Genomic DNA, 24,735 nt, shown 5'->3' with positions numbered 1-24,735 from the left:
TGGCTTGTACAAGCAATATCCAATCTTGATTCCTAATTAAATAAAAATAAATAAATAAAAATAACCAGGCTTTTTTATAAACATGAATGTTGATTTATGCTGTATTGATGTTGATTTATACAGTATTTCATTATTGCCATACGTGATTTTCTCTGTCTTCCCACAGTGATGCAGCTCTCCACATCCCACCTAGCATTAACCAAAATCCTGCAAAGAGCAAGTGAGAATGCAGCACAGTTCACATATTCTGCACAGTGCACCAATTAATGTTATATAAAACATTCTTGACCCACTATTCACTACAATTGGAAACACCAATAACCAATTAAAAAAACAAAAACAAACATAGATTGTAAAAAAAAAAAAAATTCATGAATTAAGAAATGTAATGTTGAAAAACGTCTCTAGGTTACGCATGTAACCCTAGTTCCCTGAAGGAATGAGACGCCTCATCAGAACGCTTTGGGAATGTGACTGTGTTGTCCATTAATGAGTCTAATCAGTCAACATTTAAGACAGGCTGTCACCGGCGGGGTGACGTCACGACCAGGGAGTATAAAGCGCACCTGGAGAGAAAACGGCTTCAGCTTCTGTAACCGTAAAGGAAGTGCTAAAGGTGTGCCGGAGGTGTGGCTAGAGACGCAGCGTCTCATTCCCTCAGGGAACAAAAAGATGTTCCCTTCTAGGAACTCGAGGTGCATCGGATACTTTGGGAACGAGAATCCAATAACACCACACTGACCAGTCCCTGACTAGTGTGAATGAGCACAACTGAGTCAAAGGACAGAGGTGTGGCACAGAGGTCAAGGTTGTAAAACCTGGCAAAGGTGAGCGGAGTGGACCCCCCTGCAGCGTCGCAGAGGTCTCGGAGGGACACTTTAGAGGATTAAGCCTTAGAAGCTGCCTCCTCGGAGGGCCGTAGCAGATGAACAGTTGTTCTGACTTCTCCAGGGACTCGTATGGTAGACATAACAGTCCAGTGCTCAGACCGGGCACAGCTGGTTCAACCTCTCCTGGTCTGGGGCCACCACGGGGCTACCAGGAGGAGATGGACCAGGAGGAGATGGCGAATTCTCTCCATAACTCCCGTGAGCAGCATGACGAGGGGAAGGCAAAAAGACGCAGCCTCGGCCACGATTGCGCCATAGCATCCAGTCCAAACAGGGCTGGTGGATATTTGGAGAACTATAGGGGACAGTGCGACGTCTCTAAAGATGCGAACAGGTCTACCTGGGCTGTGCCGAATTTCCCTGGGCTTGGATCGCGCTTCGTTCAAGCGGGCCTGGGTTATAGGCTACTCTGAAGGAGAGGAGCATCCCCTGGGCCCACAGGAGGATCTGGCACGCCAGCCTGTACAGGGCGCACGAACGCAGAACTCCCTGGTGGTTGACATACGAGACATTTGTAGGCCATTAATGTGCCACCTCAGATGGACACTAGACCTCCCATAGACCTTGTGCAGAGCGGCCACTCATGACCGCTTCCCATCCCGTGAGAAACGCATACGTTGTAAGCACAATGCGACGACCAGGAACTCCAACACCGGACCTTGGAATAGGAACCCGGATCTCTTCATGCATCTAAGGCACGTAGGCATCGCCGTGTGACCTTGATTGTGCGGAGGGGATTGCCCTTCCGAGAGAACCCCCCGGCTGTAGAACCCAGACTCTCTGTCTGACAGAGAGACCACTTTACCGCTTCCGGCGCCTGTGAACGGGAGCTGAACCGAGCAGGTGAGGCAAGAGAAAGGGGCAAGGCCGTCTAATAAACCTCTGCGAGGTATATTTGCAAACTGCGATGAGCAGGAGCGAAGCGATCGTATAGACCTGTGAACACAAAGCGTGTGGCGCATGCCGAATGCGCACAGCATGCGTGGATTCCTTGGGAACCGATCTAGTGTGCTCCGCTCCCAAGCAAGCGACCCAAGCATCGATTGCTTTATAGACATTTACCACAAGGGAACAAACACACACAGAGCGCTTTATGAACAAAAAGAAGCTGAAGCCATCTTCTATAAAGGTGCACATTATACTCCCTGGTCGTGACGTCACCCCACCTGTGACAGTCTGTCTTTAATTTTGACTGATTAGACTCATTACTCAGAGCATGGACAACACAGTCGCGTTCTAATAATAATGAGAAGAAGAATATTGTAAACATATTGTAAAACCTTTGCAAAAAAAATTATTTTATTTTATCTTTAAAAATCTTTTATTATTGCAACATTTTTAATTACTACCTAGATAGCTTTGTACTATATAGTTATAAGAGCTAACATCAGTAGCTGTTGAAATGTTTCAAATAGTGACGTGCCTCACCTTAATGGCACGATACCTGCTATTCCTGTTAGGAAAGCATTACTCATATATTCCATGCAACACACAAAGCTCTAGTGGAATGCTGTCTTTTTTGTGTTATTAAAAGGTTAAACTAAGTGAGTGTTTCAACAATAGTGATTGTATTATGATTCAACAAAAGAAACTGAGGTTTCTAATGCTAATATTGTTCATGCTTCAAAAAATAATTTATTTAATTCAAAAATGTATTTGTATAGCGCTTTTAACAAAAGATATTTACTTAGAGCAGCTTAACAGAATGTAAGATATATAGATCTTTACTTGTTGAAACACACTCACTTTGTTTCACCTTTTTATACTGAATTTCATAATTCGCTTAATGCAGCTCTCAACATTCCACATGACATGAAACATAATCCTGCAAAAAGCAAATGAAAATGCCAGACAATTTGCATACACAGCACATTGCACCAATCATTGTTACACAAAAAATGATTAAAAACCTATTTTAGTTGTTTTCTTTAAATTATTTTTTTTAATAATAAACACTTCTCTGTTTGGGTTTATGCAATAAAAACTTATGGAATTCACCCTATTTTAAGGGCACATGGAATCTGATTTCTGCCTGGCAAAACAGAAATAATGATAATTGCAATAATGTAATAATTATAATTATAATATTGTAATTATTATTATCATCAGTATTATTATTTCGTTTCCATTAACAGTTTCTTGCGTAAGTAAAAGGTGGGGCCTAATGATCTCTTGATGTTATTAAATGTTATTCCTAACGTTCCTGAACATTTGGTCCTGCTGCGGATTCCCACATTCATTCATTCATTCATTTTCTCCCGCTTATCCATAATTCGGGTCGCGGGGGCAGCAGTCTAAGCAGGCCCCCGCCTCCGACTGCTGCCCAATCCTCATAGCACCGTCCCTTACGGTCCCTCCTGCAGGTGGTGAGCCCACGGGAAGGCGGCCCCACGTCACTCCAACGTCACGGACCTTGATATTTCCCTCGTAAGGGACGGATTCCCACAAAAAATTATTTTTTTGCCGGTTCTCATTTGGAACCTAACTAACAACAAGTAATGAATTAATAAAAAAAATTCCCACAAATGTTAATTAATTCATTACTTGTTGTTAGTTAGGTTCCAAATGAGAACCGGCAAATTTTCAGAGCCGTGAGTCCCGAACCGCGAATTATCGGGGGTTGACTGTATATACATTTTTTTAAATGTATATTAAAAAAATATTTTCTACCTGGTAGAATCTGGATCCAATTTAATCCTAAATGTGAAAATTGTAATCACTCTAATTGGGCACTCTTACACTATGTATTTGTTGTACACACAAAATATGAGTATTTTTGCTCTTGCTTCTAAATGATTCTTTGTCTGTCGGTCTGTTCACAGTGATGCAGCTGCCAGTGATCTACAGAATGTTAAACAAAAGCCTGCAAACAAAAAGTGAGAATGGAAACTTGAAGCAAAAATGTATAGAAACTTGTATAGTCATGTCAAATACATTACTATAAAAATATGATTTATGATTTTTGTTTCATCATACTGTCCCTTATCACTGCTTTTTTTTTATTATTGTCGATTTATGGGTTTATATTCCAGGAAAGATGTAATTATTGACAAACTGCTAACGCGTTACTCGACCAGCTGGATAAAACAAGAAAAGAACATCCAAACCTATAGGTAACAAACACACAGGTCCCAACATATGACAGTGCAGTCAGCATGGGTTTATTCTCTACGATAATATTTCGAATGCTTTTGTGCTATCTGATAAACAGAGTGGAAAAGTCCTAAAAAGAAAAAATTGAATATCCTTAACTAAATTTACCATTAAATATTATTTGCCTGCTCCCCATCCAACTTTGTTAGCTACTGGAATTGATGATAGTCTAAAACATTAGCGTGTTCATGCTTTCTAAGAAATGGGGACCAAACAAATAGTGCTCTTGCAATTTATATGTAGTACAATAGCAGGATTAGAGGCCTTTCAATAACCCTCAGGTTTAAGAACAATTCCGCAAATATTTTTACCTGTTATGTCAACTCGACTTCTATCTGCTTTTATTAAAACGCTTCACTCTAAGCAGATAATGTGAACTGTTTCGAGCTAACCAGATAGTCTAGTCTGATAAACCTCTGAGTCAACTTCCAGATAAAAGCACCTGGATGACTGAGAATCTTCACACACACCTGTTGAACAATGTACATAAAGAAGATAAGGACGTTTTTTTCTTTTTTGTTTGTGCATTTTTTTTTTGTTTTAGGTCACTGCTTTTTAAAAGTTGCAATGCCATTTCCAATGCAGTGGTCACACAGGTCAACTCACCTTTGGGGGCAAATATTACTTATGATGCAGATAAAAAAAAGATAATGAAGGTGAACCCCGACCTATTCGGTTTATTTCCAAAGGTATGATGTAACAGAAATATGCACATGGAATACTGTATGATTACAATAAATTAATAATGCTAATACTCCCTGTACGGTGTGTACCCGTGTTTAGGATAGCCCCTTTCAAAATGCACCATGGGACACGTGTTCTGTAGTTGGCAATGGAGGCATCTTAGCCAACAGCAGCTGTGGAAAACAAATCGACTCTGCTTCCTATGTCATCAGGTGTGATGCTGATTTACACAGAACAGTTTAAGCCATGAAAGAGAATCATCTAAATAATAATCTAAACACACAATGACAAACAATACACTTAAAAAAAAATCCCTTCTAACTTACTTCTTCTTTCTGTTGTTTTCCAGGTGTAATCTTCCACCACTGAGAAATGGCCATGAGGGAGATACGGGAAGTAAAACGAACCTTGTCACAGCCAATCCCAGCATCCTCTTTGAAAAGTGAGAAAAAATAAGAAAATGAAAGCGACAAAGAAAGCGAAGCACTCGTTTCGGCTGTGTGTTCCTCCTTGCCCCTGCTATATTATGGGGGGGATACGCACAGCCTATGTGTCATTTGTTAGGGAGTGGAGCAGAGTAAGCCGACTGCGCAGATTGCTTTCGCATTTCAATGCGAACGCTCTGCTCTTCGAGAGCACTCTTCTAGTAGGGTGCTCCCGCCCCTTGCGGTTCTGTCCCCGCTGTCGCTGTGGCGCAGTCCTGATATAGGACTATCTGGAAAATCCGCTGGGAAGGGGTACTGTGCACCTCAGTATACAGTGCCCACCCCGCCCTTCAGTACGATCTAGCACTGGACACAGAACGGAGCTATGGAGGAAGTCGAAGCAGCTGTTCATCTGCTATTGCCCTCTGAAGAGAGGTCTCCCTGTGAACAAGCAGACACTCAGCTGATGTATTGTGGATGGTATTTTATCCCCTTATGAGTCCCCTGGTCTCCCTGCTCCTTACGGGTTCAGAGCTCACTTAACTCGGTGTGTGGCAGCCTCTAAGTCTTTGTCCTCTAGAGTTTCACTTCAAGACATCTGCAATGTTGCAGACTTGTACACCCTGCTGACCTTTGTCAGGTTTTATAGCATTGACCTTAGTGCCACTCCTGGCCCCTCTGTCTTTCGACCTAGCTGTGCCCAGTTCCTGAAGGGGAACATCTCCAGGTTATGTATGAAACCATGGTTCCCCGAGGGAACGAGACGCTGCGTCTCCATGCCACACACATACGTGCCACACAGATATGTAACCTGAAGATGTTATACACAAATAAGTACAATAAAGGAGATATTGTATAGTGTTTATGAAAAGGTTGTGAACAGTTCAGGGGACGGAAGGACAGTTTTGTCAGAACCAGGTTTCTTTATTAGTTACTTTAACTTTCTCTTGCATTGCGCACACACACACATCTAGCTGTGTCTCTCTCTTTCAGCATTCTTCTTTCACTCCTCTTATCTTTTCCCCCTACTCACTGCAAAACACTGATTAGATACATTCCCAACAGGTGTTTGATTCTTACCGCTTGTCTCCCCCGGCCTCGCCCTGTATATATATATATATATATATATATATATATATATATATATATATATATATATATATATATATATATACATGTGCAAAATGATATAGAGAGTGCAAAAAAAGAAGGCTATGGGGAAACAGGAACAGCTGTCAGGAAAAAGCTGTTCCATAGGGTCCTTTAGCACCTTCCAGAGGGCAGAAGAGCAAACAGTCCATGGGCAGGGTGAGAGAAGACCTTTCACCAGAATGTCTTAAGAGAAATGCTTCTTTCATCAGAGCCTCTTTTTTCGTTTGTGAGACAGGTGGACATTCTCATTAAAGCATGCCAGATTGTTTGCCAAAGCAAGGCTGGCATTTGACTGTAAACAAAATAGGTGTTACACTGTAAAGACTGGTTCTTAGAGTTAGGCATGGCAAAAATTATAACTAAATGTATACTTTTAGATGTTACACACGTTTATTTTCTTTACATTTCTTTTTTTTTCTTTTCTACCTGCTCAACTCCATCACACCCAAACGCTCTCAGCTCATTGGCATTACTGAATTATTGAACTTATTTATCTCTCTGATGCTCTCTAGGTACCGTGCACTGAATGAAAAACGGCGGAAATTTGTGGAAGATGTTCAGATCTATGAGGATGCTCTGCTCATGCTGCCTGCCTTTTCATATCGGCAGAACACAGCTGTGTCCCTGCGTGCGCTCTACTCACTAGAGGATTTTAGAACTCCTGGCCCGCGACCCGTCTTCGCAAACCCGGAGTACCTGAGCAACTTGGCAGCCTTTTGGCGAGGCCAGGGAATTCACTCGTTTCGACTCAGCACTGGTATCATGATGGCCAGCTTGGCACTGGAGCTCTGCAACAACGTCCATCTGTATGGCTTTTGGCCCTTTGGAACACACCCGTACACTGACCAGCAGCTCACTAATCACTATTATGATAACCGACCTGCAAACAACAGAGTGCACACCATGCCAGCTGAGTTCGAGGCTTTGTTGAATCTCCATAACAAAGGTGTGATCCATCTGCACCTAGGGGAGTGCACAAAATAAACTTATGTGAACTTCCCAAAATAGTCTATGCTTCAGTTGTCTCATAAACTTCGAAAGGTAAATTTCTGAAGTTTAGAAATAGTTTTTTTAATGGATTATTTATACGTTTAAGGGTTTTTAGATGCTTAAAATTTTTCTAGTTTGGATCTTCTTCTGTGGGACACAAAAAATATATTATTTAATGAATAATGAAATCGTTTGGCTAATTTATTTTCTCAAGATGTCTGAATTCCAATTCCAGTGCTATCCTTGCCGCAGCAGGATTGGAACAGTTCTAACTTCATAAAAGAAATCTGTCTGAATTCCTTAGACTGAAAGAGACCTACTATATACATGCAATACGGTATGAAGAGTGACTGTACTTTTTAGAGTAACATTGTACAAAATGCAATGATAAATATGAAATACACTGAAGATTATTTTATGCTACTTATCGCAAATTTTCTGAGAGTTGTTTTAGATCTGAATTTATGAAGGTCGATTATTACTGTAAAGGTCAATATTACTACAAAATGAATGTAACGCCACTTGTTGCCTTACAAAAATGTCTACTACTGTAATGAAAGCCTGAATAGCAATATCGATTTAGATATGTTTTTTTTTATTTCTTTTTCTTTATTCAATTGTACTTTTAGGTATAATTTACTAAACCCTATCTCACAGAAAATGTTCATTTGTGTGTAGAGCTTAAAAATTCCTGGACATTTTTATCTTGCTGTTTTGTTTGAACATACTATAGAGAGGCGTATTCTGTATCTTACTAGTAATGAAAGGCAAATGAAAGGGGTCCATTTGGGATTTGTGCCCACTCCTTTCTCAGAAATCCTGAATCTTTAGGGAAACAAAGGGATGGACAAAGGGGAAAAAAAGCATGCATGCGTGCATACAGAGAGAAAATGCAACAAGAAAAAAATTAATCATGGTTATACGATCTTGTTGAAAATATGGTGAACCATGGTTTATCTAACTATGTTACTTTAACTACACTATATTGCCAAAAGTATTGGGTCACCTGGTCATAAGTACAGTATGTGAGCATTGCATTTCTTAATATTAGTCCCAATTTGCTCTTATAATTCCCTCCACTCTTCTGGGAAGATGTTTCACTAAATTTTGGAGTGTGATTTTGGATATTTGTGTTCATCAGCCACAAAGGTGTTACGAAAGGCAGGTACTTATGTAGGTGATCAGGTCTGGGGTGCACTCAGCGTTCCAATTCATCCCAAAGGTGTTCAGTAGGGATGAGATCAGAGCTCAATAGCAGGCCACTCAAGATCTTCCTCTTCAAAGCATGTAAACCAGATCTTTAGGAGCTCACTTTGTACACAGAGGCATTGCCATGTTGGAACAGGTTTGGGTTTCCAAGTTCAAGTAAATGCAAAATTTTAATATAGGGCATCTAAAGAGCCTCCAGCTTTGTGGTAACAGAGAACCACATATACCAGGAAAGGTCAGGTGACCCAATACTTTTGGCAATATAGTGTGTGTAATCTCTGTAGAGCAGATATCAGATTTAAAATGTGCCTTTACAGTACATAAAAAATTTGGAATCACTAAAAATTTTTTAATGGCAATTCAAAGTATCATTCATCAAAATAAATAGATAGAATAGTTATTTACAAAGAAATATTTTATGCTTGAAATACCAATTTTGTGTTTTCCTCAATGAATCCTCCACAATATTCCAAGTTCTTTGTCAAGTGTCTTTCTTATTTTGGACATTTGGAGATTGACTTTCCTACTTATTGGCCAGCTGCATATATGGCTGTTTTATTAAAACACTGCCTAGATAGCCAACATCTTCCTCATTACTGAAGATCAGGCTTAAATTTTTGAGGAACAGTTGATTAAAGCTGCTAGCTGAGGATCTCTAAAATGAAAGATAAGAGGTTGTATTTACATTGTGTTCTCCAAATTATTATGTAAGTAACATTTTAATAGGATTTCAGTAAAATAAACATTAAGGTTTCAGTTTTTCAAAGAAAGCATTTGTTTTTGTTTTTTTCTCATATATGTTGAAATAACGGGTATCAAGCTTAGACAGATTTGTTAGTTAATTTGCCAGGTGATTTTAGTTTAATAAGGAAACCTACTTGAAAAGAGTTGTTAAAATCGTCTCAAAAAATGTAACTTGAATTGTGAATAATGTTTTAAATTGTGTTATTTGTATGAAAAATGTTTTGTCCAAGCACCGTATATGACAGATTGGAAGTTTTGAGTTCACCAATTGCATTCTACATAATTATTTGGAACAGCATATTTTGTGTTTGATCCAAAATATCAATAAAGCAGTTTACATTGTCAGTTATTTTACATGTAATAACATCCACATTGTAATATAATTGTTGGAGATAAAATAAAATGTTTAAACATACTGACTATTTTGAAAAAGAAAAACTGACCTCGAAACTTTTTTCAACACCAGTTTCTGCTGTTCTAAAAATGTTTCTAAAAACTTTCCTCGAAGTTTCACCTCTTTCTTTCTGGATATTTTGAGAACCTAATCAAACAAACCAGATACTGGAGTTGCCCAAAGTAGGCCCATTTGTATTGCTACACTCAACATTCAGCCATGCTAGTATAATTGCCTGTTCTGATTAAATAACAATGTGCCACTGGTGCACAAGAGTGATGGAAGGTAACTGAAAATGGGCCGTTGTTTGCCCTTGCCGACATTCCATTAACAATCTGCAGTTTCGAGCGCTAATGGTCATTTACAAAATTAAGAATGGATTTCTGTCTATTAATATTTTAATTAATAAACAAGACTATGACTATTTCTAAACTTTTAATCATTTCTAATAAACATTGCTGTCACATAAAAAGGTATTTCAATGGACTGTAAAATCAGCCTTTTTTTCTTATTCTGGTTGTTTTTACAATATATTTTATTTAAACTATTGTTATATATTCCTTATGTCGCAGACTAATTCTATCATCCATCATGCTGTTTACGTTTGAATGATCACTATTAACTTTATTAGGAACACATGTACACGTGCAATTATACAATTAGCCAATTGTGTGACAAATGTGTAATGTAGGACATCTTGCAGGTCAGGTTGTGGCGGTTCACACATCGAAATAAAATTAATTGGAAAATGATGCAAAGTCGCTGGAAGATGTATAACTAACAATAACTCAAAAGACAAGTAGTGCTGGTAGTCTCTAGAAGTAGAGTGATTTATTATTATGATTTATTTAAAAGGATGATTTATTACTTATTTTATAAGCTGCAAAAGTGGAGACTATAAAACAATACATATTTTCCTTAGATATGTGTGAAATTATATTGACCTAACCTAACACCAAAGCTGATAAGTGCTGTGAGTAACCAGATGTACTTGCCAAAAGTAAATACATTTATGTTTACATATTATAACCATTTATGCAACAGGGATCTATAATCCTCATAACCTCATAAATTGAAGCCAAAGCGAAAATAGGTTTTCCCCTAAGTCTTTCAGTATTTTTTTAAAATCTGTTTATTTGGTAGGAAAATTGGTAATAAATTGTTTGTTTGTTTTTTATCTGATTTTTTAATAGGTGGGTTCTGGATATTTTTTTTTTCTTGGACTGAAGTGTTTGTTCTTGCTGTTCATTGTTTTTGAATTGGTTGCTATGGAAGAAATGTAACAAAAAGGGATATAAAACAGAGCTGTCAAAAAACAATTTGCAATAAATTCAGAATTATCTTAAATTCTTTAGAAAAAAAAAAGAAATCTTTAATGAAAAAATTGTTAATCTGGCTTTATTGTGGATCTCTGATATGCATTGCCTTATTATAAAGTTTGTTGTGTCTTTATTAAATGGTCTCTTATTACCATTACTTTTGGCAATACAGTGTGTGTAATCTCTATAGAGCAGAGATCAGATTTCAAATGTGCCTTTACAATACATTAACAAATTTGGAATCATTTAAAAATTGTCAGGTTTTTATTGGCAATTCAAAGTATCATTCATCAAAAATAAATAGATAGAATAGTTAATTACAAAGAAATATTTTATGCTTGAAATACCAATTTTGTGTTTTCCTCAATCAATCCTTCAATCCTCCACAATATTTAATTGTGTTCCAAATTATTATTAAAAGAGGTTGTATTTACATTGTGTTCTACAAATTATTATGTAACATTTTAGTAGGATTTTAGTAAAATAAACATTAAGGTTTCAGTTTTTTTTTAAAGAAAGCATGTGTTTTTGTTATTTTCTCAAATATGATGAAATAACGGGTATCAAGCTCAGATGGGTTTGTTAGTTAATTTGCCAGGTGATTTTAGTTTAATAAGGAAACCTACTTGAAAAGAGTTGTTAAAACCGTCTCAAAAAATTTAACTAGAAATGTAAATAATGGTTTTCCCCTAAGTCTTTTGGTATTTTTAAAAATCTGTTAATTTGGTCAGAAAATTTATATTTTATCCTATAATAAGATAATAAGAATTATCTTAAATTTTTTATGACATCATTCACGCTGATGTCACTTGCAGTATAGAACAAAAATATTTAATGACAAATTGTTTATCTGGCTTTATTGTGGATCTCTGATCTGCATTGCCTTATTTTAAAGTGTGTTGTTTCTTTGTTAAATGGTCTCTTATTACCATTATTGATGTGTCTGTTCGGGTAGCTGTATTAGCAGTAGGAATTGAATAAAGAAATTACTAAAAAATAAATAACATGGAAATTTGCTTTAGAGTGCCCACTTTTATTTGTCCAAAGTTCACAGGGAAAAAGATGGTAGCATAGAGCAACTTGCAAAGTGCAAACAGCTGAAGGGACGAATATTATTATTGTTATTATTATTAATAATAAAAATAATAATGATTAGAATCTATATAGAGAACAATAGTTTTTAAAACAAAAAGTAAATCTGTTTCCTACACATGTAAATTCAGAAAAAGCTCGTTGAGCAAGTTTTTGATTAACATGATTTAATAAAGAATTAAAGAAATAGATACATAAAAACCGAAATAGGGACACAGCCTTTTTATATTCATAAAGCTGTCAAGACCCTCGTAATAATCCTAAATACTGCTTACAACAAAGTCAAAAACAAAAGACTGGAAAAACCTGAATCTTACTTTCTTCTGAGATGAAAACGGTAGGGTCAAAAGCTGGTGTCAACAACGTGAATCCATGGACCCAACCTGCCTTACGACAACATTTCAGGCTGGTGGAGGCGGTGTAACAGTGGGAGGAATGTTCTCTTGGCAGATGTTAGGCATGTTAACAACAATGAATTATCCCTTGAATGCCACAGCCTATCACAGTATTCTTGCTGAATTATACAATTATATTTATTTCAAATGATGACCAAACAGCAGGATGTAAAGATTTAGGTTTATTTAAACCAATTTATTTTGTATAACAGAGAAATACATGTAGAAGGAAACAAAAGGCAAATTTATTTTTTGGCTTTGGTCTCGTCTTCTTCGGAAAGATTCTTGATGATCTCTTCCTTCTTGGCCTGCAGTCTTTCTTCTCTGCGTTTACGGGCCTCTTTTGTCTTTGAACGACGAGCTTCTGCCTGGTGACTACAGAAAAAAAGAATGAAATTAGGCTTCAGGGTTGACCTCTGGGCTTTCTTACCCAATTCAGTTGTGTGTCTCAAATGGGCTCATTCACACTATTAATGTATACTGACTGGTAGCTGGACAAAAAATTGCTAGCTTTTATAAATAAATAAACAAAATAAATGTGTGTGTGTGTGTGTGTGTGTGTGTGTGTGTGTGTGTGTGTGTGTGTGGAAGTGGTTATAATTGACACTTACGCCAGGAGTTTCTTGCGAGCTAGGTCGGCTTTAAGCTTGTGAATATGCTCCATTAAGATCCGTTTGTTCTTGAACACGTTTCCCTTTACCTTCAGATACAGGATGTGGTACCTGAGAGGGTACAGTTACATTTACAATTACATTTATGCAATTGGTAGACGCCCTTATCAAGAGCGACTTACAACTGAGCAGTTAAGGGTTAAGGGCTTTTCTCAAGGGCCCAGAAGTGGCAGCTTGGTGGTGCTGGGATCAGAACGTGTAACCTTCCGAACCAGAGTCCAACGCCTTAACCACTGCGCTATCACCTCCCACATATTAAAAAGCCTACATGGTATTTCAAAAGTTTAGAACAGTGGAATCAGGATGTTACTTGGAGCAAAAGAACTGGAATATTTACATCAAGAAATAGTAACCTTAAACAACAGTACAACAGAACACAAGAAAGTGTGCTCTTGCTTTTAGCGCATCAAATACTGGTTCTGTAGCTTTTACACAATGGCAAAAAATGTATGTGAACTTTCTTGATTATATCTATTTGTGCTTATTAGTCATACCTTCTGATATACTGCACAGTTTCGGATTTCCAAACAAAAATGTAACGTTAAACAGTCTCAACTTAAGAGAACACAAAATAAAATTTTTTAAATTTTTGTTCTGTTAACTGGCCCTGTTTTAAAAAGTAATCACCCCCTTAGTTACTGAATAGAACCCTGAATTACTGAAGTAGTTAAAGGTTCTAACAAGAGCACACTAGACACTGAATTAAAAGAAATTCCAGAAAAGATGTATTTACATCACTGTTATATATCAGTAAGGTATTTATCTCCAAATGGTGAAAACTTGAAACAATGGTGGATATTTCCCCATCTGACCGGCCAACCAGAATTCCTCCAGGTGCTTGACAACCCATCCATAAAGTTACAAATGAACACAGATAAACATCTAAAAAATATTAAAATGATTCCTGCTAAAAAAAAAAAAAAAAAAAAACATCAAAAAATGATATATTAAAACTGAAACAAAAAAGAGCAGGCTTAAATTCCTCCACAGTTATGAAAATTACTGTTTGTTTGAAGTTGCTGCTGTTAAAGTAGGCACAACCAGTTAAAATTTAAGTTTGGGGCAATTAACTTTTCATATGAGCGATACAGCTGTTGCATGACCTTTTCCTCAGGAGGAGTTTTCATAATGCTGTACAAAAGTCTAAAGGAAAGCAGGTTTCTATCCACTGCCCATTTTTCCACCACTAAATAAATGTCACTACAAGTGGCTTGCTAAAAAAAATAATCAATAAATCAATAAAAAATATTATTATAGAACAGTAAAGAACATTTGGACAGATCTGTAGACAAGTAACTACTCTGTACACTTAAATGATCTACTCTTTAGAACATCAGATAGCAGGTAACAAATGGCAACAAAAGATAATCTGTTTTTACACTCTGCTTTTAGAATAACATTTTCTAATACTATTATCAGCAATTTTCTCCAACACACTGATTCGCCTGAAACGCGAAATCATTTTTTGTTTTGTCTGCCATCTAGCGGCAAGAACAACTTACCACATAACAATAAGTTACCACATTAAATGTTTTTCAGACACTAGAAAATAACAAAATATATAGATTTTAACATTATTTAATACACACTTAACTGCAATAAAATAAAACATACGTGCAATGCCAATTTTAATAAACTAAATCTGAACTTTTATGTGCATCAATACTCTATTTTCTTGTACAATGTACAACATCATTCTTTTTTTATTATTATTTTTTATTTTTTTTCCCCATGTGCCAGAAAGCTTCTGTTAACAAAACAAATTCCTTGTAAATGCAAATTCGGATAATAATAATAATAATAATAATAATAATAATAATAATAATAATAATTTATACCTTCAAAATGTTAACTTTTCTAATAAATTTTTTTATTACTATTCATATTCTATAAAAATAATGAACATTATTAATAAGCAACAACCCCACTAATGCCCCTTAGCAGCCTGTAGTCAGTGAAATGATTTTGGGAAAGGGTATTATATTCAAATAATTGCCTAGGAGCCTAAAAAACAACCCCCTGAATGATAATTATAATGAAAATAATTTCTACTCAAATAGGAATGTAAAAAATAACTAAAAAAAAAGAAGCTTATTTCAGATTTTTTAAATGAATTTAAATTTCCATTCTTTTTTGTTCAGCCTTTCGTATTAAAATTAACACGATCGGTATGTATATACAATCATGTACTAAATAATATATTTCTTTGATTACATTGAAATTATAAATTATATATTAATTATAAACGTAATAATATAAAGTTGATTCTTTCTTGCACTTTACAGCAGCATGTCAGCTAGATTTTAATCTTTATTACAATAACCATGGAAATGTCATAATCCTTGGTTTTATGAATCGAGATTTGAATTACAATTCTCTAACCACTCTGTAAAACTCAGCAAAAATAAAACTCACATGTGTCTGTCGATCTTCTTGCCCTCTCTGTAGCGTGTGAGCAGCCTGCGCAGAATTCGCATCCTCCTCATCCAGCATAGCTTCTCTGGCATCCGAGCGTTTGCTGTGCCCTTCCTCTTACCTTTTCATTACACATCATCTTAGACTTTTACATACATGCATTTTCAGACACATTGACAGATTAAACACTTCTTAAAATGCAACAATTTCTACATGTTGAAAGTAATAATCCCTTTTTTTTTCTTTTAGAAAAAGGCTAGGTGTATTTGAGGTTGGTAAATATCTCTGCACATGACCCATGCTGTGATATGCTTTGAGTTCCTAACAGTTCTGGTTCTAAAACGCGTCACCTGAACCTGCTACCTGTGACCACTAGATGGAGCATTGTGCTCTATAGTTAGCAGTGATGAGCTTTAAGAGAAAGCTAGATTATTTCAATATTACAAACGTTAGTTCTTATTACTCAGGCTGATCGGATAAAGCTTTGTATTTTAATATTGAATTTTGCATTTATATAGTATGCAATATACTGCTATCATTTTTCTATTTTGATCATGATTATCAGGAGAGGAGATAAATTTACAAAAGTCATCTTAGCTTACCAATGCCTGTGTGGCGGCCCTTCCTTCTAGCCAGGGTGTTCTTGCGACAGCGAGCATGAGAGTGAACCGTCACAGGCTTTTTAATGATCAGACCGTCCTTCACCAGTTTGCGAATCTGCTGCCCTGAAGAAGAAAAAAAAAAAAATCAGACATGAGGTTAAGATCTAACAACCTGCAGAAAATGGATGTGATAATAAAAGTAGTCTCTAATATTAATAGAGAATTGATTTAGAATAGCCAAATTGCTTACTGGAGTTGGCATTAGCAATTTCATTGCTCTCATTTGGGTCCAACCACACTTTCTTTTTGCCACAGTGCAATACATTAGATGCCAACCTCTTCTGAAGCCTGAGCATACTGGAGGAAGAAATATGAGAACCATAACACATTTTATTCATTTGAAAAGAGATTTGTAAAGGATTTCTTCAAAATTCTACAGAACTGTAGAAGGAAACATTGTTAGCTGCAGCACCATGAGGCTAATGGTTATGGATCTGCACAATTCAGATTTACAAGTCATCGAGGAAAGAAAATGAGGAAAGAAATGTTTATATAATCCGTGGAAAATTTCAAGCAGCTTTTCAGGAGACAAGAAAACCACATCGCGATACTGTGCGGGATTTAATAAATAAATTCATGAGCGAGAATAATTGAGTTTCATAAAACCAATAGTTTCCCATAACTTACTCTTTGCAGCCACTGGGGAGGGATTTTTTTAAAAGCACTGTATTTGATTAAACGCAGTAAATGCGTTTGGATTTCACTGAAAGTCTTGTATGCAATTTCAGCAATAAAAATGTACATTTTTCTTAAAAAAAAAAACCAACAACAAATTACTCGTTCATTTTAAGAAACTGGTTTTATTTTCTCTCTCTTTAATAAAGATAAAGTACTTCTTCTGATTACCCGATTAATCGATGGAATAATCGTTAGAATACGCGATTAATAAAAAATCTATAGCAGCAGCTCAAATATATATATATATATATATATATATACACGATTTGTGCAAAACAGCATCAATTCGTCAACGTATATTTGCACACAGTTTTTAAAGGAACTAAGTGGTGGGGTTGTTGCAAACATCTTCAAGAACTAAGCACAGATGTTCTGTGGTCTAATTATATATATATATATATATATATATATATATATATATATATATATATATATATATATATATATATATATATATATACACATACACACATATATATATACACACATATACATATATATATACACACATATACATATATATATATATATATATATATACACACATATACATATATATATATATATACACACATATACATATATATATACACACATATACATATATATTTATATATATATATATATATATATAGATAGATATATATATATATATATATATACACACATATACACATATATATATATATATATATATATATATATATATATATATATATATATATATATATATATATATATATATATATACACACACACACACACACACACACACCGACCAGGAATAACTTCATGACAACCTGCCTAATATTTTGTTGGTCCACCATTTGCTGCCAAAACAGTCCTGACCTGTTGAGCATTAACATCAATAACTTCTTCAGCAATTTCTTTAGCTACAGTATCTCAACTCAAAATGTTCACTTGCTGTCTAACATACCCTATTTAATAACAGGTGAAGAAAATCGTGTTATTCACTGGTCATTATGTTAATGTTGTGTCTGGTGGATGTTTATATAGTAAAATATATTGTAAACGTTGAAGTGTATTTTGTTGTATGTTATTATATATAAGTACTAATGTTTTTTCCTGACAGCTGTGCAGCACTTTGATCAGCTCAGGCTGAAGTTAAATGTGAAACTGAAAGTGATTAAAAAGACAAAATGTCAGAATTTTATTTAAACCCTATAGTCTGAATGATTGAGTATTTAGGAGTCTGAAGTGTTTAATATAAAACATTACATCTTTATAATCATCTCCAAATTTATTGGACATCGCAAAAATGTATTCCCATTTTCTTTAAGAAATAATCTCAGACAACTCTACATACTGTATTACAAATATAATACACAGCGTTCCTGTCTGTTTTTATCTCCAAATATCTTACTGTCATTTCTGTGTTGTTTATTTGAGCTCAAGCTCGGAATCACAACTTTCAGACAAAATGGCGATAGTGTAGTCGGTTCACTGCAGCGTCCCGTAAAGCTGTTAATATACTGCATACGATATATTTGAGAGGCCAATCCTAAAATCTCGACATATTTAAACTCTTTACACACTGATTCTTGTGATTTAATATCAAACCAATAATATAATACATCAGTCTCACCTCATGGCTGCAAGAAATACGCAACACTGTCAACAGCGACTTGGGTTGTACCATTACGCGAGGCTTCAAAATAAACTCCTTTCAGATCTTTTATAAACAGATGTACTTATAAGATTGTACTAGTAAAATGATATATATATTTTTTTCTGAATAACGTCAAAATAATGTCGTTAACACAGTATTAATGATTAAAAATCTATACCCCCCCCCTAAACTATGAATGGTATACTTGCCGCAAAGCATCATGGGAAAGCGAGTTTAAATTTGGCAGCATGCTAACGCTTGCTCTGCGTTATGTGCAGAAGTTGGTGTGATGCCTTATGGAAGAGAGGGTCCAGGAAATATGTTAGAATTTTAATTTCAAATCATCCAACATGCTGTATTCAGTTGTTTTTAGCTGTTGTGTTAGTTATTATTGCAAATACTTACAATAAAGTCATGTGAATGGGATGTTTCATAGGCAACAGCGAAAGTATATGTTTGTTATCAGTATTGCAGTGTTTATTTATTCATTCATACTTGGTAATTGTCTGGTCAGGGCCAGGAAAATTAGGCTGCAAAATTAATAGTTTTGATTTTCATTTTTATATTTTATAAACAAACAACAGGAGCAGTAGTAGTTGAGGTTGTGGAGATGAGAGGCAGAAGACTGCTATTTCTGTAATTTTGCCTACTCTTTCCCATTACTTTATGGTGTGACTGATCATCTTTATTCCCACTGGAGGTCTGCACATCTCCTTTATTCTTAAAGATCGGTACCAGCACACTCCTTCTCCATTTCTCAGGCATCCTCTCACCTTCCAAAATCTTGTTGAACAACCTGGTTAAAAACTCCACTGCCATCTCTCCTAAACATCTCCATGCTTCCACCGGTATGTCATCTGGTCCTACCGACTTTCCACTCTTCACTTCCTTCTTACTAATCCTATCCACCTCCTGCTTCACCATCTCCACACCTTCTCTCTCTCTCTCACATCAGCTGCTTAAATCTTCTCAACACACTCTCCTCAATAGTCAACACAACTTGCAGCACATCCTTCCCAGCTCTGTTCTCCTTTTCCACCCTCACGTCTCTTTGTCTTCCTTTCTATTTTCAGATGTCACACCAAGTATCTTTCTATATGTTTCCCTTATCACTTCTGCAGTAGTCCAATCATCCAGCACCTCCTCAACACCACCGAGCCTCTGTCTGACCTCTTCCCTAAACCTCACACTACAGGCTTCCTCCTTCAGTTTCCACCATCGTATTCTTCTTTCAGTCCTTACTCTCCTCCTCTTCTTCTTAACCTGTAAAACTATCCTACAGACCACCATCCGATGCTGTCTAGTTACACTGTCCCCTGCCAACACGTTACAGTCTCCATTCTCCGTCAGGTTGCATCTCCTATATAGAACATAGTCCACCTGTGTGCACCTTCCTCCACTCTTATAGGTCACCCTATGATCCTACTTCTTCTTAAAATAAGTGTTCACCACTGCCATTTCCATTCTTTTAGCAAAATCACGTTCATCACCCTATCAGAAACTCTCTTCACCTCCACTACACTCTTACTGTACTCTTCCTTCAGGATCACCCCTACACCATTTCTCTTTCCATCCACACCATTATAGAACAGTTTAAACCCACCTCCAGTGCCCTTGGCTTTATTCCCTTTCCACTTTGTCTCCTAAATACACAAAATATCTACCTTTCTCCTCTCCATCATATCAGCTACCTCTCTCCCCTTACTAGTCATAGTACCAACATTTAAAGTACCAACCCGAACCTCCACTCTCCTACACTTCTCCTTTCCCTGCCGTCTTTGTAGATGTCCTCTCCTTCTCCTCCTTCGGCCAACAGCAGCCTAATTTCCACCGGTACCCTGTTAGCTAACGATACCTGTGGCGGTCGTTGGTAACCCAGGCCTCGACTGCTCGGTATGAATTTCTGATTCGTGATCCACATATTTGATTTGGCACATCTTTTATGCTGAATGTTCTTCCTAACACAACCCTCCACATTTATCCGGGCTTGGGACCGGCACTAAGAGTGCACTAGCTTGTGCAACCTTAATAACTGGGTTAGTCTAAGTACTGATTGTATAACACCTAAATAGGATTGCCCAATCAAATCAAGTTATTAAGAATTTTATAAATGTATCTCGATGGGGTTCATATATGCGTAAATATGTGTCCGTTGCCTCACCCGCTCTTCACCTCACTGCACATCACTGGTCTATAGCAAAGATGCACAAACTGGTCTCTTCGTAACGTTTGATTTGGCCATGCCACATATTTCAAGAGAGAAAAACCAAAACAAAAAAAAACATTTGGAAAAACTTTTGAAAAATAAGGACCAGCTTTATGTCTCTCATTAGAGGTCACTGATTGGCTGTATTAGGCATTAAACACTTTTGTACAATAAATTGGATTGTTTCTAATTGTACTGTAAGTCTCACTGAACTGGAACTTTAAAAATACAATTTTTAAAGGCATTAATTTAGTTTGAGCTTTGTCCCTTCATAGACAAAATATTAGGCACCTCCAGAGATGGCAAAAGTACACACATCCTTCACTTAAGTAGAAGTACAGATACTCATGTTTAAAAAGACATAATGGATGTATCCAGGCTGAACAACCACCATATAGAACATAAGCAGAGCAAAGCTAATGATGATGATCAGGTGATCAAGAATTAATCTGTTCTCAGTCATGTTTACATCCACGTTAGCCATATTTCTTGTTGCCTTCTCCCTTGCTAGTTGTTAGCCTCATAGGCTAGCCTACATCTGTGGTGCGTGATAGCCAGGAAATTATACAACAGTAGCAGGTTGAAAAAGCCACAAGAAATAGCTTAATGGGCTGAAAACGAAGCGAGAAAAAAAGAACAAATATTGATCATGTCAACAAATAGATTAAAACTATTAAAAAGTAACGACCCTGTTTCGAAAATGTAAGAAATTTGAAAATACAGATATTTGTGTGAAATAAAATGAATGTGTGAAAGTCAAAAACAGTGAAGCAAAGTAATGATACCAGAAAAATCTACTTAAGTACAGTAACAAATTATTTGCACTTGATTATATCCCATCTGTGGGCACCTCTGATCTATAGAGGTTCAGATGAGATCAGAGGAGAAGAGCTTAGGAAGGTTATAGAATCAGTTGTATAGACAGTGACGTGAATAATCACTCTTTACAACCATGGTGAGCAGAAAAGCCTTGCAGAACATCATTCTTAGGGTGGATGTCCTGCAATGATAGAAGACCACACCAGGTTTTTACTCCTGTCAGAACAGGGATGTTCCAAACAATATTGTATTACCAAGAATGGAGAAAGATAAGCTGATGCTTGGGGACCAACAGCCTCCATCCTGATATAGGACATGGACCTTAGGGAGTAGGAAAGAAGTGGCTTATTGGTTAAGGTTCTGGGGTATTGATTGGTAGGTGGGTGGTTCAAGCCTTAGTATCATCAAACTGCCACTCTTGGTCCCTTGAGCAAGGCCCTTAACCCTCTGTGCTCCAGGGGTGCTGTATCCTGGCTGGGAGGAGAAAGGACGAGGCGTGGCCAGTCATCGTAACGACGGCAGGCTTGAGCTCGGTGTGTGTGTGTGTGTATGTTTGTGTGTGTGTGGGTGACATAGTGAGAGCGCACCGACAGCGCGCGCGCAAGAGGAGCGCTGTACGGTCCCTAATATCTGCGTGGAAAAAAAAAAAAAAAAGCGAACGTGAAACAAAATGGTTTTGACAATGAGCACGCACAGAGACAAGACAACGTAGCGCACTGAAAAGCAAAACGTCAGATAACACACGGTTGCTGAGGCTGGAAATCAATGGTACAGAAAGGGATGTCCAGGACGCCTTCCACCTCGACACAGGAAATCCAGATGGACATGTTCGACCACCACGGCTCGCACGCGCAGGTAAGGAGCAAGGGGGGAAAAAACGGCGAGAGAAAACACACACACACACACACACACACACACACACCTCACACCTGCTGCGTGCACACAAACACTTCGGTGTGCACGTGCGGAAATGCGCTTTAAATCCGAGATTCACGTTACTTTAATATAGGAATTTATTATAGACAAGAAGATTCACCAGTCACCATCTCCTGGGGTATGTGTGGGTTCTTTTTTTTTTTTTTTTTTCTTCAGCAGAATATCAACTCCGTTGTGTGTTTGCATATCCAGTATTAATAATAATAAACGAATTGTGAGTGTTAGTAATGAATCATCACCAAGCTCCAAAAGGGCTTGTAATATCTTAAATCCCCCTTTTTTAAATTTATATTTCATTTCTTTTCGGCTTCCTGTTGCATAACACCGTTATATACTGTATACCAATGTGGTTATTTTTTTATTTCTTTATATCCGTGCTATCTATAGTATAGGTATAACTACATATATTTTTCCATGATGTTTTTTTTTTTTTTTTGGTTGGTTGTTTTTTGTTGCTTTTGAATGTATTAATCAATATTCAGGTTTATATTCTAAACCTTACAAATCTCAGCCATGTAAATACTTATAATTACTTCTAAATACCTTGTACTTTTCTTTAGTCCTTTTCAAGTAATTAAATAAAAGGAATACAATTCATTTAGAGAATTAGATAGAGATTCTGGTCGCGTTTCTAGACAGAGGAATGATGTCATTCATTATTCGGTCTTTATTATAACCACGCCCACGTGCACCGGAAAGCGTAGTTGTGTACACACACACACACACACACACACACACACACACACACACACACACACACACTTCCTTAGACATGTTAAAACCAGGAAATGAGATGGTATATTTACCTCCCATCCCAAATTTGACTTTCTGAACTTTCTGACATAGGCAAGCATCAGAATCACCTCATAATAAAATATTAATTTATTGTCTGAAAGCTTTACAATATAAGCCAAAGTCTGTATTTGAAAGGCATACAAGCTCACCAATATTTATTTCTTTAATATTTTCATGTCCTTAGATCAGTCATATGATATTGATTAGTGTATAGATTACTAATAAGGATTGCTAATAAGGTTTGATCACAAATCAATTATTCTAAAACAAAAAGGGTATGCGACTGATATTAATAATGTAATATGTTAGCAAGTTCATTAATCTGGAAAGTCTAAGAAGCCTGGTCACTTATTGATCAGATGTGACTACACTGAATCATATCATGTCACATCCTATTGTAGCATAATGAATTCAGAGGTTTTATCAAATACTTAATTGTCACCTTGTAAATCAAAATGTCGCATTGTGGAATTTATAGAATACTGAACTGTTGCCTAAACATGTGGTTTCCATCCCTGCAAGATTGTAACTTTGGGAGGAGTTGTATATGAAATACAAGATGGCAAACAAATGTTATAACTTGTATTCTAACTTCTGTGTTTGAAGAGGAAAGGGTTAGCCTAATCGTTAAGATGTCAGACTTTGAGTCAGAAGGTTGTGAGTTCAAATCCCAGCCCCACCAAGCTGCCCCTGCTGGGTCCTTGAGTAAAGCCCTTAACCATCAATTGCCCAGTGTGTAAAGTCAGTTAAGTGTAAGTCTGGATAAAGGCATTTACCAAATGCTGTAAATGTTTCCTCTTATATTTTACATCAGTATTTTAATGGTATTATCTTTCCTGGTGGTCTTGCAGCTAAGGATCCCATGCTCTCACTGACACAGGCTAGGTTGAGTTCCAGGGCAGGAAACCAGCCCCACTCCTGAGACTTGCACAAGCCTGTGCACTGTCAGTGCCAGTCCTAAGCTGTGTCAAATCAAATATGGAGGCCAAGGATCTGCTGTAGTGAACCCTAACAAAAGCAGCTGAAGTATAACAACATTTTTGTGGAAGAAATGACTGTATGGCTGAAAAAAAATTTTTTTCACTGAAAATGTATTTAGTAGTATTGACAAACACTGAAATGCATACACGTGCAAGCCATTTCATTCAGTTTAATATGCATAGCTGTAGTGAAGAAAAAGCTTGTTTAAAAGTTTTAGGATCAGGTTAATGGCGAGATCCAAATGCATAAACGAGAAAAAGTCAATGATGGATTTGGACACAATTTAATCTTCATGAAGCATTTTATTCGAACAACTTTGGAAAAGATATTCTTTCAAGTAATTGATCATTTCAGTTCACATGAGCTCAGTGAGACACACTACTCCGTACCTAATTATTTTTTATACCTCCACAGGGATTCATTCAAATCATAAAATCCTAATTTATCTATGCCTGTTTTATTATTATTTAAATAACCTCATCATTTACAACAGTG

At 36.6% G+C, this 24,735-nt stretch overlaps 3 protein-coding genes across 7 annotated transcripts in view; 2 read left to right on the top strand and 1 right to left on the bottom strand.

The window, feature by feature from the left end:
- LOC310739960 (uncharacterized protein) overlaps positions 1–7,333 on the top strand; it is a 34,248-nt gene extending 26,915 nt beyond the window's left edge. The window contains exons 9-15 of the mRNA XM_083566252.1: positions 167–220; positions 3,713–3,766; positions 3,923–4,003; positions 4,588–4,732; positions 4,827–4,939; positions 5,077–5,169; positions 6,817–7,333. Coding sequence (XP_083422378.1) covers positions 167–220; positions 3,713–3,766; positions 3,923–4,003; positions 4,588–4,732; positions 4,827–4,939; positions 5,077–5,169; positions 6,817–7,288 — 1,012 coding nt within the window. The 3' untranslated portion in view covers positions 7,289–7,333. The remainder of the gene's footprint in view (positions 1–166; positions 221–3,712; positions 3,767–3,922; positions 4,004–4,587; positions 4,733–4,826; positions 4,940–5,076; positions 5,170–6,816) is intronic.
- A 5,283-nt stretch (positions 7,334–12,616) lies between these two features.
- rpl19 (ribosomal protein L19) lies at positions 12,617–18,630 on the bottom strand. Of its 2 annotated transcripts, none has more exons than XM_083567442.1 (6): positions 18,480–18,630; positions 16,386–16,492; positions 16,136–16,258; positions 15,534–15,654; positions 13,059–13,169; positions 12,617–12,822 (listed from the first exon to the last, which is right to left on the bottom strand). In XM_083567442.1, exons 1-6 carry the CDS (start codon positions 18,482–18,484, stop codon positions 12,693–12,695), a joined length of 597 nt encoding a protein of 198 aa, XP_083423568.1. In that variant the 5' UTR covers positions 18,485–18,630; the 3' UTR covers positions 12,617–12,692. The 2 variants fall into 2 exon arrangements, with proteins under 2 accessions (XP_083423568.1, XP_083423567.1); XM_083567441.1 differs by lacking the exon at positions 18,480–18,630 and adding an exon at positions 17,678–17,715.
- Positions 18,631–22,009: 3,379 nt separating this feature from the next.
- cacnb1 (calcium channel, voltage-dependent, beta 1 subunit) overlaps positions 22,010–24,735 on the top strand; it is a 37,276-nt gene continuing 34,550 nt past the window's right edge. For all 4 annotated transcript variants that reach the window (XM_083567360.1, XM_083567359.1, XM_083567363.1 and 1 more), the window contains exon 1: positions 22,010–22,383. In XM_083567360.1, the coding sequence (XP_083423486.1) occupies positions 22,294–22,383 (90 nt within the window). In that variant the 5' untranslated portion in view covers positions 22,010–22,293. The remainder of the gene's footprint in view (positions 22,384–24,735) is intronic.

The sequence above is a fragment of the Silurus aristotelis genome (assembly GCF_946808225.1).
Source record: "Silurus aristotelis genome assembly, chromosome: 17".
Taxonomy (NCBI): domain Eukaryota; kingdom Metazoa; phylum Chordata; class Actinopteri; order Siluriformes; family Siluridae; genus Silurus; species Silurus aristotelis.
Note: the sequence above shows the minus strand (reverse complement) of the source record. Positions and strands in the feature narration are given on the sequence as shown.

What these genes read in the sequence shown, in the direction of transcription:
- rpl19 (XM_083567441.1), bottom strand. Translation starts at nt 17,700, where the DNA reads ATGGTGGACCAACAAAATATTAG. An exon ending in GTGGACCAACAAAATATTAG is followed by an intron (nt 16,493 to 17,677) that starts GCAGGTTGTCAT and finishes TTCTTCCTCCAG; the next exon opens with TATGCTCAGGCTTCAGAAGA. An exon ending in GCTCGCAAGAAACTCCTGGC is followed by an intron (nt 12,823 to 13,058) that starts GTAAGTGTCAAT and finishes TTTTTTCTGTAG; the next exon opens with TCACCAGGCAGAAGCTCGTC.